This window comes from Rhinolophus hipposideros, assembly GCF_964194185.1.
Source record: "Rhinolophus hipposideros genome assembly, chromosome: 16".
In the NCBI taxonomy this organism is placed as follows: domain Eukaryota; kingdom Metazoa; phylum Chordata; class Mammalia; order Chiroptera; family Rhinolophidae; genus Rhinolophus; species Rhinolophus hipposideros.
Genome location: NC_138062.1, coordinates 17,121,669 through 17,137,038, shown reverse-complemented (window position 1 = coordinate 17,137,038; position 15,370 = coordinate 17,121,669). Strand labels below are relative to the sequence as shown.

The window sequence follows — 15,370 nt, the reverse complement described above, 5'->3', positions numbered from 1 at the left end:
AACCTTTTTCTTAGCCCTAGGTTAAAATCCCCTGCACAAAAAAATCTTTAAATTTTGTACAAGTCCAACATTCCGCTGTTTTAAGAAAAGCTGACTAAAAGTTTATTAGTAACTTTTTAAAAGTACAAGACATTACTACTCCAGCAATATATTGGGTGATTGCTCAGTATCTGCCTCATTGATGGGTGGTTTGGGTTGTATTCTGCTTTTTTGTGGCCTTGAGTTCTCTAAATGCTACTGAGGTCTCACTTGTAGACTTTTTGTATTGAGAAAAATAGTACAGGCACATTTAGATTGAACCACTATGGCGAAGTTATGGTGTTTACCTGAAGCTAATAAAATAATTTATTTTCCCTATAAATCAGATCTTAAAAACAGCCAATGTGTCAATACCAAAATCAATTTGAAAAGGATCTACTACAAAATTAGGTTTCTCAAATAAAATGTAGTTTAACAAGAGGGCATTCACTCTGCCTTCCCTCTTGTGGGGATACTTTTTATTAGAATGTAAAAATGATAGTGTTTTGAAGGTGTAAACTTAATATGTAGGAAACTTGATGACTTTCAAGCTCAAAGGATTGAATTTCAATTTAAATGTATGGATTTTTTTGTTAAAAAACAAAGTATCTTGCTGGAAAATAGATCAAGAGACATTTTGTGTATTCTTTTTTATGTCACCTAAGGAAATTGCAAAAGCATGCATTAAAATTGTGTAAGATTTAGTATACACAGGCAAAAAACTGTTCTATGTAGATTTTTTTTTTTAAACGCACTAGTACTTTTCTGCCCTTGAACCAAAATGCATTAATATGTTGGTCTTTTCTCTGTAAATTTCAGTAAAAGATTGTTCATTATTGTTGAATTTCAATCTGATTGAAAATTAAATGATGCAAAACTCAATAAAGTAAAATACACAAAAGACCAATTAACATGTTATCTCAGTAAGTATACAGAAGAATGAGAGAACATCCTGTTCTACACAGTAGCATATAATTAAGATGGAGTCATAAATCAAGGAACTATTATAACTTGTTTAGGTGCACAGGTGGCTTTTAAGATAACTGATTAGCTCCTCTTGCCCCCTTGAGATGTGAGTTCGTAGTTATTCCTGAAAAATTACACAGAATAATACCTCCAACTTCAGACACTGTGGATGCTCCAGTGTAAACAGTGTGCTAGAGAGAAATGTTTGCGAAGTGTTCAACTCCTTGTCCGTTTCTATTCCAGATGCTCTCTACGACGTCATCACTGTGGGAGCCCCAGCTGCCCATTTTCAGGGATTTAAAAATGGAGGTCTTCGGAAACTACTCCACAGATTTGAAACGGAAAGAAGAAAGTAAGTGACGACAGGACACATTAATGATATGATCTTCCCTTCGGGGAGTTTGTAGGCATGAGTAGAAGAAAGAAGCTTGGTCTGTCACAGTGAATAGTCCTTGCATCTCAACCCACATAGTAACTTCAAGTTGTTGAATTTCCCAGAAGTACTTGAGCCGGAATTAAATTAGAATAGATGAGATGCCTGAATATGCTGCTGATAGAGGAGCACTGTGCTGGCAAAAAATATTTTCTGGAAACCAAGCTACTAAAAAATAGGTAGTGTTCTAGTATCACCTATTGCTGATTCAGAGGGATGGTGTTCAGATAGAGATTTAGCAGCAGACATAACTGTAACTGTAAAGCCAAAGACACTTAATGGATATCATGAGTTCTAATATATGACTCTGACCCTCCTTGTGATTCCTACAGTGGTCTGAGGCAAGGTTCATTACTGCCCTGTCACTTAATCCTGCCATTTGAAAAAGAGACATCCGTATAGAATTCTGTGAGTTAAGTGACGAGATTAAAAGAGAAAATGTTCTATTCCTTAGGGAATAGGCATGACACAAAACCCCAAGCACTATAACTGTTATTTATAATTTTGATATACTCTCTCAATTTTTCGTTTGTTTGTTTCTGCCTACTTTAAAATACTGCATCAGTTTATCCCCCATGTACCCACCAATTACGTTTATCCTATAATGTCCTCTGGCTATGACTACACTCGTGTGAACCATAGCGTCTTATCTAGGTATGAAGGGTAACTTTACGTTTTTGTTTTTTCAAGTAGTTACTCTTCTTTGATCAAGAACCCACATTTTGAAAGTTAGGGGCAAATCATTATTCTGTAGTCATAGTTGGTTTAGTAGTAGTATTAGAAAATCTGAATAACAAAACTAAAACTTTTTAAAATGTTTTATCACATTATCACATAAAGCATTTGTTATTAGATGTCCAGATGTTCAAGAGCAAATCATTAAAAGGAAGTTAGAATTGAATAACTGATACACTGCTATATAAATATATAAGCTAACTGCATATTTATTTTTCTGTCTTGTTTTAAAGAAATTGACTTTGGTACGATATTGTTAACTCAGCTACAGTCCCTATTTATATTTTCCCAGATGTTTAGGTGGTTGTGGTTTTTATTTATTCTCTTTTTTGTAGTTTGAAAAGATATATAATTCTACGAAATGGTATCACAGGTGTAGATTAGAGTAACCATGACCATAATCATCATAAAGAATTGATCCATTACCACAAAGAAAGTCCTTCAGGTCTTTCTCAATAGTCACATCCTTCCCCCAAACCCTTCTGCTGCGGAAAGCTGTTGTGTTGCCTTGTGATTGCCACAGGGAGTGGAAGTCAGAATTCCAACCAGGGGCTCTGAGGGGAGAGGCACCTCCTATTGAATCTATGGGGTGTTTGGAAATCAGCTCAGTCACAGACCTCATGGGAAAGGGATGCCATCTTCTTTCCTGAAATGGATTGGGTGTATAATATAGGTTTCTGCACAGGAGCTCTACTAGGGGTGGTGTCCCCATTGACCCCCTGATGCACCCTCCCTTGAGTAGGAGAGGGACACTGCTGTTTTTGTGATATTCACTCCCAGAACAAACAGATATGGTTAAAAGTTTTCTGTTCTGTTGGGGCACCCATTTACTATTCCTTTGCCTTTTCTGGGGTACTATTGTTAACCAGCATTTTGCTGCATTAAGGACTTCTCTAGCAGCCAAGTTGGGATATATATAGGTGACAAGAAAAAAAAATGGAACTCATTGTCTTAAGGACTGAGACTCCAAGCCAATCTGCCTTCCTTTCTCTACTTCTTAGAGTCTTCTGATAAATGACTTACATGTTCTGTCTAGAATGTGTGTGTGTGTGTGTGTGTGTGTGTGATTAGCAGAAGTAAAACAGATTGTGTTTACTCCATTTTGTCTGAACTGGAGGTCTCTACATTCAGAATTCACTTAAATCTATTTGTTTGCTCAATTAAATTTTAAAGGGCCTAATACAATTAGAAGACTGAAAACTATTCACAGGGCACATAGACTCTAGTTGAGCATATAACACATCGGTATGTGAAACATGGATCCTAATCCTGTAATTTCATAAGATATCAGTATATGCTACTGGCAAAGCCAAATGTTAAGTTGTGTGGTTAAACTCTGAGTAAAATTCCTTGAGTTTTAAATATCTGCATGAATATCTGAATTCTTCAGTGTTTTCTACTTAGATATTTATATACACACAGAGAGACACACAACTCTAGGTTCAAATTTACAATACAGAGAAAAGTGTTTCTGATACTTGTAAACATTGATTTGCTTCAGGTTTTCATATGTTATATATCCTATTGCTTTATTGATAACTTTATTGATAAAATGCAATACTTTTCTTTAATTAGAAAAATAAGTTGGTGTGGATGTTAAAAGAACTCTCCATAGGGCAATGGTATGGGACAAATATGGTTTGCTGAAGCAATTCACAGATGAGCATGGTATCAGCCTGTCTATCAAGTTAACAGATGATCTGAGCAAAGATTTCATGCCTGAAGTGATACCACACTATGCAAATCATTTTTATGCAAACTTTTTGAGCCACAAATATCTCATGTATTGCTCAAGAGCAGTCATATAGAAGTAATATGACTGTATGAAATGAGTAACTTACACTTACACATTTACATTTAGCAGTGCAGAAAATCACGTAAGTGAAGGAAATTTTCTTTGCCTCTTTTTTCGTTTGCGCCCCCCCCCAAAAGATAGCCAAATCTCTTAGATCAGTTTTTTGGGAAGACTACAGCCATTGTACTTCTTCACCTTGATTTATTTTCTTCTCAGCTAAGCCAGTGAAATTCTGTTATCTGAGAACAGATGTAATTTATGTGTCTGTTCCTTAGTAATCTATTGTTTGATGAATGCACTGACCACATAATGAAAAGGATTTTAACATAAGAAAGTCTTGCTTAGAGGATTCACAAAGTGTAATTCAGATCACAACAAACCTTATTTTAGAAGCTACAAGATAATTAATACGGAAGACTGATTTTTTAAAGCACAAATATCTGAGTACATTACCCCCTGTTCAGAAACCATCAAGGAGTCCATGCGCATCCACTGGACATTCAAAGCACCTGTGATCTCACCCCATCAGCTTTCCCTTTTCATCACCTCCTCCTGTAGATGCTCACTGGATGCTGTAAAACTGTCTTGAAAGAACTTCACACTTTTCCATCTCTTCCCCTTTCCACACTCTGTTCCCTTTCACAGGAAACTTTTCTGTTGTCATCTCCCCACTATTTTCATTTCTTTCTGTCAAAACCATATACATAATTTTATTCAAAAATTTTCACATGGTCCATCCTAAGAGCCCACCCTCTCCATTATGTCTTCCTGATTTCTCAAGCTGATTTGACTCTCTGTCCTAATATTTTATTTTTATTTCTCTTAAAGCCTCATTAGGTCACAATTGTGGTATTTTAGGTTTGTTCTTGTTCGATACTTCCACAACAATTTGTGATATCCATGAGTGAAAGGTGACGTTCTCTTGGACTGTGGATCTTCTGGAGTGTTCCACAGAATACTTAGCATACAAGCATTCCATAGATCAAATTCAACAGGCATTGGAATTCACAGATGAATCAGATATAGTCTCTGCTTTAAAGTACTGAAAACTCCCGTGAGTGATAAAGTTTCACAAGTTCTCATAATGTAATAAAATCAATATATAGAACAGGGATTCTCAACCTTGGCTGCAGATTAGAATCACCCTTGAAGCTTTAAAACATTTTATCTGTGGCAGGATATCACCCGAGACAAATTAAGTGAAAGTCTTGGGAATGGAGCCCAGGACTTGGTATGTTTTAAAAGCTTCCTGGGTGAGACTAATGTATGGATCGCTAGGGTTGAGAACCACTGACACAGATGTAAGTGAATAGTTCTAGGAGCAGATAGATGAATGTGTGGAGAACAGAAACAGGATTAGTGACACAGATGCGTTGAATTTGAAAAATGTATAGAACATCAATTGGTATGTATCAGGAGAAAAGAAAAATCTACGTAAAGGGATATTTGCTGAAATGAAGAAAAGTGTTACAACTCGCCTCCTGGAAATTTTTGTTTAAAGAATCTCAAACTCATTAAACAGTTACAAAATGACACGAAAGATGGGAGTAAAGCTATAAGAAGTTTGATCTGGGAAAATTGGGACGTGAGTAACATCTAAACAAATAAAATTGAGCGTATTCTAGAGGCTTTTATGCTGTAAACACGAGCCTTTTCTAGGAGAATCCAACCCCTAATTACATGTATATTTTATTTAAAGACCAGGACGTTTGTAACCCATGTATTCATCTGTTACATTGAATATCTGGAGTCAGTGATTTACCTATGACAGTATTTGAAAGCTTCTGAATTTCTTCCTCAAATTATTTTTTCCTCTTTTACTTTTGGTATTATTTAAAAGGAAGTAGAAAATTACCACAACACTTGTTTTACCTGCTTTTATCATTTTCAAATTTCAGCAGGAACTTCAATTCATCCAGACCTTTTTCTGAGTAGGATCATGACCTCAAAGCATAGCCCTTACATTAAGATAAAAAGGCACCTCATGAAAGCCAAGAATCTTTGCAAAGGAAAAAAAAATAGCCAATGAGAGACAGTGTTAACTCCTCCTTGGGAATATTAATTCCCTGTGATCTGCCTATTCATTTGGAACAAACTCAAAAGTGACTCCCTGCAAAGGATCCCAAGATCACATGCCTGTTTTCAATATCCACCCTGGTTTTTCCACCTCCCCCCACCCCATTCTGTTCCAGATGACAATCATCAACATTTACTACCCCACAATTTCAAATGAAATCAGAAAGAAAAAACCATTTGGAAAAGATGTAAGGAAAATGAACTAAAATTTTATTAATAGAAATATTTTAGGTTGTCCTTGAACCTGTAAGAACTTGAGTCTATACTAGAATTTAGGGGAATTTTCTGAAGGTAAGTAACCAATCATACAGAGTTGAACAGACCAGTCTTACCTTTTATGAGATCAGTGATTACACAATCACATGGCAAAAACTCTAAGGAATGTTTTCTTTACTGTTGTAAGGAGAAATACAAGTTTATATTTCCTCATTCTCTATTATAAATATGAGGCTTCTTAGATAAAAGGGAATAATATTGCATCAGGGAGCACTCTGTAGCCTTCAGTGTAGGCAGCCAGTAAACCACAAATGGAAGAACCAGATGCAAAACCTTTGAAATATATTCTTCTGATAGAATCACTAACCACTGCTCAAGCTGAGGGAGATGAAACATAAATTAACATTTTTATTTAGTAATATAGTGCTAATGTATCTAAGCAAAACCGTCCGAGTTTTTCAATATTTCCCTTTATATACTCTGTCCAGTAACGTGAGCAGACTAGGAAAAAGTTACAAAAATATTTGTTTAAAAATCTTCACTGTCATGCTTAAAACTAAAGAGTTTTTTTATTTGTTTTTTGTTTTGTTTTTTTATGAAAGAGAATGAGTGATTCAAATACATTTAGCGAAAGCAATGAGACTGCATCTATAATTTGATTGAGGAAGCCATTTTATTTTTCCCTACTTGGAGGGCTTTCTCTGTCTCTAGCCTGATCTCTAGATTTCTCTCAGAAACTTGGCAGAGCAATTTAGTCTGAGATCATGTCATATATCTTTTTAGTAGAAATATGTTTGATCTTTCAGTGGTATATATTTTTAATAAATAGTGATCATTTTCCAATTTTGCAAACATGTTTATAAGATAATGTAGAAAAGTCAAAGAAACAGACTAAAATCACTCCTGATCCCCCTCAACAAGTCAACAAGACCATTACTGGTGGAGTCCCAGTTCAGTCTCTCCTAGTTTGTTTTTCCACTTAGAATCTACACTTTTATTATTTTTTTCTTATAAATTCAAAAATTTCATATAGCTTAACACAACTAATTCTTCCAAGTATATAAATCGAGTGTGTTCCATTAAAAAATATCTGTGTTTGTGGTCCTTTGGAAGTCCCAATACATACGCCCAAACTCGTGTATAAAAACATCAGTCTTATAGCTAAAAATTTATGTTCCACTCACATTCAGATACATTCTCTTTCCTTTTGAAAAACACTTCATATCACACATAAAAAAAGTATCCCTCAGACTGATGGATATAAGCATAAGTATAAATAAAAGCCCTGTCCATTTTGTTGGTTTTTTTCCCCTTTTAAACTATGTTCAGTAGCTAACAATATGTCATTTTCAGGGAAATAGAAATTTAAATCTCTGTGTAGATTATAATTTGATTCCCTGGAGGTACATTTTTTTTTTCTTCCTATGAGTCATTTTCTCCTTGGAGCCTCTTAGCCCTCAGCTCAGTTCATATTTGAGCAAATACACAGCTAGGTCTGCCAGTCTGTGTACCTGGCTGCCAGTCTCTGTGTGAGCACAACACTGCGCACAGCTCCATGTACACAACAGCAAATTTTCGAGAATAAGTGGGTTTTATCTCATACATCTATAGCTCAGAGTAGGGAGAGAGGAAAATGTTTGTAATTAAATAGTCATGTTGAGACTCAGGTATACTGTTTAAACTAAATGGTGTTCAGGCTTTCAAACCACTGAACTGAATGTGATACAAAGGAATGGAAGGGTTTTGGCTAACTTACATATGATCCTTAATGATTTTGTAATGCAGCTTTTCTCCTTCTTCATTCCCTTTTTAACTACACAAATAAAATGTGCTTGTAGCATACAAATTCAAGGAATAAAAGCAGATCAAGTGAAAAGCGTGCCTTTCCATTCTCCCTCCCCAGAATAAACCAGTTGGAATAGCTGAATATATTTCCCTGAGCATTTTTTTTTCTAGGTATTCAACCATTTGAGTTTTCAGTGGTTATGACTATTAATCCACAAACTCAGGTCACAGGAATGGAATGTTCTTGACTTTCCTATAGTTCAGTTTAATTTTTCTGGCCCCCATTTTGGGACAAGGCAGAAACTTTTATCTCAGACAATTCATAGACTCTACTCCCTGTGTGGATTAAATCCCGGCTTGGCCACTTACTGGCTTTGTGACCTTAGTCAAATTACCTCCCCTCTCTGTACCTTAGTTTCCTCATTTGTAGCATGGAAATAATATTACTTACCTCGTAGGGTTGTTCTGAAGATTTAATAACTTCATATACACCAAAAATTTTCTAAAGCTACCTGAAACATAATGAAAGCTTAATAGATATTAGCTATCATTTATGCAAACTATGGAAACAGGTATATTTTCACTCAAAAATGTTTTGACAACTTTTAATTTCAATATATGTAGACCTAATTTTTTTCCAAAAGCTAAGCAGGATTTTATTGATTGAATAATTATCTGATCAGTACAATATTGATGATCATTTAGATTGTTTCTAATTTTTTGTTACAACCACCTATGTTTGCAAGGCACACCCTTGTTCTTATGTCCCTGAAAATTTGTTTCTTTCTGATAAATTCTTAAAGGCGGAATTTCTTAGTTGAGGTTGTTCAATTTTAGAGACGCTGTCATATCATCCGTTTAAAAAAGTGGTACCAATGTGCGTAAGATGCCTAATTGCCCACATATCTTGAGCACGGTGCTTTAGATACCACTCTGTGTTAAGCCCAGGTATGTCTCATGGGGTCCAGACACATATTTACAACCATCTGGCAAAAAGCTCCCATTAATGGTATCATCCAAACACTTCAAAGTCAACATATTATGTCATCTTTCATTCCCTTACCCTCACACTTCTCTTTAGGATTCTTTTTCTTAACGAAAGTCGCCGCCATTCATCCAGATGTTCAATTTAGAAACTAGAAAATTTTGATAACTTTTCTTCCCTTCCACTTCCAAAAAAAAAAAAAATCAGTTCTGTCAGTTCTACCTTCCCATTTCTCAGGAAATCATTTGTTTCAATAATGAATTATGGCTTAGAATAACCTTAACCCATAGCAGCACCATCTTTTAAATGTCTACACCAAATCTCTTCATCATTCTCTCCGGGCTGGCTCTCATCCAAACCATTTTTCTCATCTTGGTTGGAATAATATTTCTAAAAGGCAAATCCAATTTAGTGATTTTATAATTTCAAACACTTTCAGCTGCCTCTTCCCTGGAGTATAAAGTCCAAGGTACATAATATATTCATATGTACTCTGACCCTGATTTCTTCTCCAGCTTCATCTCACTACTCACACCATCCTCTCTTCCTCTCACACCACCCTCCACCCTCCATAGTGAACCAAACTGAACTTCCTCAGTTTTAGTTCTGCCTACAGCCCTTCTCGGAGACCTTGGCTAGACCACATCTGCTTTTTGCCTCATTCCTACGGGTCTGTCTTCCCCTCTAGACTGTGTGTAATGTGAGGTATGGGCTTGGTCTACCTGCTTTACCACAGTATCCCCAGGAAGTAACTGGCTAAGTGTTTGTTGAGCTAATAAGTATATGAGGGAGAGAATGAAAGCAGTGGAAGGATTGCCTGTGATGAGAGTATCACCTCCCTGTCTGAGGAGATCAGTGTGACTGAATTAGGTAACAGAAACATAGGGAATGTTTGTGAAATTAGGAAATAGGCATTTGTTGAAAATGTCTTATAGGCTTTAAAAACAGCCCTTTATCAGGTATAGAATCTTAGTGTGTGTTTGCTACTCACATTAAGAAAAAAAAAAAAATTGTGTGTTCTGAAAGGAGCAAGTTGATATTTTTTATAAAAATAGCCAACCTAAAATCTGGTTCAATATTAGTAATGCAGTGGTGACTTAAACATTGAAAAGCTGGGGACAGTCTTCCATTCACCTACCCAAAAGCTTGTAAAGCATAGTGTGGTCTGAAGGTTAGTCAAGAAGCATTGTGTATACTGTGACAGTTCAGAACTCTTAAAATCTTTTATTTTAAAGAGATTAATTTAATTATAAATGGAAATTAGTTTGCTAAATGACCTAGAATTTATAGTGACAGTGAAGAGAATAGTATATGAAAATAAAACACATAATCAGTCTTAATTGTGGGGTTTTAGAAAGCCTTCTGTTACCTTATTTGCACTGTCGACGTGGTTGATTTATCAAATGATTAGATTGTTAGAAAGAACGGTGAAAATCTTGAGATTTTTGAGGAAAGACTTGTTAAGTATAACATCACTATTTCTTAGGAAGATAATTTGACTTTATAATTAAATGTTTTAATTTCACACAGTTATTAAGGTATAACTTCTGGTTTTAATCTCAGAAGAAAAAGTTAATCAACAGGAAGATTAGGTTTTAAAAAATAAAGTGTTAAATTGAATAAGCAAATTGCAGAAAGAAACCTTTTTTCTGCTTACTTCAACAGCTAAATATGAAAAGATAATATGGTTTGATGACTTATTTTCTATAAATCAGGAGTTCATTTCTCCTTCACCTTGAACTAAAAAAAAGTATTTTAAACGATGGCATAGTTATGTCTTTTCAACTAGTATACATTTAATCCAAGGAAGAAGTTTGTACTCAGATTAAACAGCATATTTTTTTAAAGATCTCTATTAGCTTGCTTAGATATTTAGTATCCATCATTCCAAAGGCAGCAAACAGCAGGAAGAAAAGTCATCTACAAACAAATATTCAGAACATTAAAACTACTCTATTTTCCAGACTTTAGAAGGTAACTAGAGAGTATCTCATTCTTTGCAAGATTACAGTAAAGGTACTAACTTTAAAAAGTACATACGTATAAGATCTGTGTCATGGAAAAATCTCACAATTGGCTTGTGTAATATGAGAGAAAAAACGGTGTTATTGCAAAATCTTTGTTAGATAGGAACTTGCCTGAACAATTCCACTGTCCTCCTCCCGCTCATGAGGCTCTTGTGAAAATCAGTAGTTATTGCAATGTGCTTGTGAGGAGAAAGATAGCATGGCTCGAGATGGTGTCAACACAGGTGGAGAGAAAAAGATTGGTTAGGAGATATTTAGGAGGGCTTGGCAATTGTTTGGATTCTGTGTGTTTGTTTGGAGTGGGAGGTAAAAATCCAGAGTTATCAAGACTCCCGGGTTCTGTGCAGAACACCTGGGTATAGTTAGTGGTGCCATTCACTGCACCTTGGCTCAGAAACTCCAGAAACATAGAGCAACTGGGAGACAAGAGAGGAGAGAGACAGAGAGAGAGAACAGAGTCCCAGAGAGCAGTTTCCAGGCTCTCGGCCTCACGTGGAAAGGTTCTGGCTCGGGTAGTAGATGGTCATCAGCTTTAATCAGATGGCCATCTGCTGTGGCTGGGTGGCCATCAGCTTTTACTGGTTAGCCATTAGCAACTAATATAACTGACGTGGCTAGGCTAGGGAGTTGGTTGGTTGGCAGAGAAGCGGATTGCAGATCGTGTTGATCCTTCTTCCTGTGTCTAACCCAGCTGCCAGTGAGACTGGGGTGCAGAAAGACCTCTCATTGGGGTACTGGTGGATGTTTGCTTTTGTGTCTCGACCAGCTGCCATCGAGAATATAGTGGTATGACTCCCCTATCTATGGCTCCATTGGTGTTCCTTTTCGGCCTCACCATATCCTGCAATCTTATGCGGGGAGAGGGACCAGAGACCCACATGACAATCAGATTTGCATTTTGAGTGATAGTGTGGAGAGAACTTAAGAAGGGTAAACCGATGATGGGCAGCAAGATGGCGTCTGCCAGCAGTGTCGTTCAGGTAGTCAAGCCACATACTCCATTAAGAAGTTTCCCTGACAGAAGAGACAATCCTAAGCCCAATGTATCAGAAGTTTTGAGATCAACCATCTCACTCTCTTCAATTTCACAGCATTCTAAGGGAAGTAAATCACCAGATTGGCTGATGCATCAGGGTCCACCAGACACTGCAGAAATAATAAAAACATTACTTTAGAAATACAGAAGGAAACTTGTATCTCAAGAAGAAATATAATTTATCCAATGTGGAGGTCCAGAATAAGCACTGACAATGTGGGTGGTGTTTGTCATCAGATGAAAGAATAGTCTTTACAATAAAGGACTTCAAAAATGAAAAAAGGAAGGGTAAACAATTAGACTATTATAATAGTGATGGTATGAGCTAATGGTGACTATTGAGTTAAAGAAGATTTTTAGGGAATATTTATAGGATTTAAATCCAGCTGGACGAAGGCTTGAGGGAAACTGGGCAAGGCTGTAGGTTTCAGATTTCTATAACTGGGTAAATGCCAAGGCCACTGGGAAAGGTAGTACAGGACATAAACCATTTGTTTTCATCGCTTATTAAAAAAGTCAGTTGTCTATATTCAATATGAAAAGAAGTTTGGGGAAATAAGAAAATTAGTTTGTTGAGTCTGCGCTTTTTTTCTCACTAAAGAGTCTTTTAACTATTAGAAGTAACAGGGAATCTCAGAGATCACAAATTCCCCTATTTACTTGATCGATGAAAATGCTGAGGTCCAAATGCTGAATCATCCATACTGACAATGATGGAGCCAGAGCTACAAAATAGGAGTTCTGTCCCCACTCTCAAATTTGTCTTCCGTACTCATTTACCCTCCAGCAATCAGTAGATATTCAACACAAAACACACGCTTTTAATAAATGAACAATGTTGGTTGTAACTAATTAACTAATAATATTAGTTACAGATGACCTTTCTAGGAATTGATTTTGCTACTCACCAGATAGAAAATTTAGAAAGTTATTCCAACCAATTCCTTCTGGCTTTTATGAGAATATAATTTTAAAAGTAAATTACTTTTTCTGTACTACTTAAAAAAAACACATGAATCGATGGGTGATTTGCACTCAGATCACTTAGTATTTTAATCTGCCTAAAATTGCTCTGTACAGAGTCAGTAAAAATATTTCTAACATTTTTAGCCTTATTGGTTCTCTACAGCTCTCTCAAATACACCCTAAGAAAACCACTTGAAACTGCTTTTCAGCCTTTTAGACTAATATCAAGTGAAGAAAACCACTTATTTAGGAATATGCCTACAATAAAAATGATAAAAGAAAAATAATTTTTCAGAAATGTTTATAGATTCTATTCATAATAGTAAAATATTAGAAACATCCTGAATGAGTAAGCAAACTATTCTGCATCACCAGAGTAGAACACCGTGTAGTCATTTCAATTAGTATGTGATGACCTATGAGGTATGTAGGGATGTATAAAAAAATTTCATGGGTACCTGAAAGTAAACATGAAATTAAAAGTATACAGAAGACATCAATCTAAACATATCAGTGAATGTTTTCGAAAAGGTAATACGTTTACTTAGAGTGGTGCAGATAGATACAGAGTTCTCGTTCCTTTAGGATAGTTTTGTTTTCTATCTCCTTTTTATCTAATTGTAGAATAAGAGAAACGTCTTTGTAAAACCTTTCTGCTACTTAAACTTCCAGCAAATATGGAAAACCAAGTATCATGAAAAAAAAAAGTCAACTATAAATACCTAGAAAAGTTGGCTGCAAGGTGACACCTTGTACACTGCTTTTCAGCGACTGTGAGCTCTCGGTAATGTAAGGAGCTGTAGTACTGAGTGATTAGTAAGCAGCCTTGCAACTGTGGCGTCTCGAGGATATTTGCCCGCATCAAAAATATAGAGCCTTAAGTTTGCAAGGTCTTGTGGGAAGAAGATGAGGCCAAAATGCTATCCCCTTTTTCTTCTCTGCCACCAGCCCTGGCTTTGGCATTTAGAGGACAGCTACCATCACACTCTGCCACCAATTGTCTTGCTGGCTGCCTCTGGCCTTTTGCTTTCCTCAATGCATTGAAGAAGCAGCAGTCATTAAATAGTTGCTGGAAGCAATTTACTGCAAGATGATTTTCAAGTTCTTTCTTTAGTCTAATCTGTGTTATAAGATAGAATCCCGCATCTTCTCTAATGAGCTTTGTTTTAATGAGAAAATGAGAACTTCTTTGTATTTTATTTTAATATTTATTGTCTGTACTTACCATTATGTTACTAAATAAAAGTTGTTGTCTGTGTTAGTTCTCATATTATATCTTTTCCAAATTTTAAATAGGTCAATACCATGTTCATGAGGTTGTAAAACATGAGTTCAAAGTGTGCAGTAATAAAGACCTGGGTTTGAACCCTGTTTCTACCATCCATACTAGGTGTGTGATCCAGGCCAAGTTACTTAACCTTTCCAGACGTCAATTTCCATATCTGTATAATGGAATAATATTTGTTCTTTAAAGAATTGTTATCAAGATTAAATAAAATAGTCCCTGAAAAGAATTTAGCATAATGCTAGTCCTATAGTATAGACCAATAATTATTAGCTATTGAAATGAGAGAAAGGAGAAGGGGAGAGAGTGCCAGAGAGAGAGAGAGAGAGAGATATTTGGTTTATTAGTGTTAATTCTACAGTGTAAATTATTGGTTTTATTAGATACCCTCCACAAAAATATCATCAGATTCAACAGGGACAAAAATTTAAATGGCTCCTAAATATCCCTTCTGCTTTCCCGTATCCCAGAATCATAATCACCAGCACTATAATATTATACACTGGGAACATTTGTTTTTGTTTTCCCTCAGCCTTACTGAGGTATAACTGGCAAATAACATTTTTATATATTCAAGGTGTATAACTTGATATTTTGATATATGTATACATATTGAAATAATCACCGTAATCAATTATTAGCCTGTCTATCATGTCACATAGTTACCATTTTCTTTTGTTTTTATTTGTTTTTGTGGTGAGAACACTTATGATCTACCCTTTAGCAAATTTCAAATACACAACAATATGGTATTGTTAACTATAGTCACCATGCTGTAGCTCCCCAGAACTTACACGTCCTGCATAACTGAAACTTTGTACCCCTTGACCAAAATCTCCTCATTTTTCCTCCCCCCAGCTGCTAGCAACCACCATTCAACTCTCTGCATCTATAGTGTAATTTGCATACCATACAACTGACCTCTTCTAAGTGCACAATTCAGTGATTTTTAATAAATTTATAGAGTTGTGCAGTCATCCTCACAATCCAACTTTAAGACATTTCCATCACCTGTAAATGTCCCTATGCCTGCCCATTTGCAGTCCA

The 15,370-nt window shown here is 35.9% G+C and overlaps 1 protein-coding gene and 1 pseudogene across 6 annotated transcripts in view; both read left to right on the top strand.

Annotated features, from left to right (window-relative positions):
- The window catches only part of INPP4B (inositol polyphosphate-4-phosphatase type II B), a 574,953-nt gene that overhangs the window by 453,088 nt on the left and 106,495 nt on the right, over positions 1–15,370 (top strand). For all 5 annotated transcript variants that reach the window (XM_081077545.1, XM_081077547.1, XM_081077546.1 and 2 more), the window contains one exon: positions 1,228–1,336. In XM_081077545.1, coding sequence (XP_080933671.1) covers positions 1,228–1,336 — 109 coding nt within the window. The remainder of the gene's footprint in view (positions 1–1,227; positions 1,337–15,370) is intronic.
- LOC308509487 (alpha-ketoglutarate dehydrogenase component 4-like) lies at positions 11,975–12,277 on the top strand (annotated as a pseudogene). The gene has a single exon. The product of its transcript is annotated as an alpha-ketoglutarate dehydrogenase component 4-like (transcript).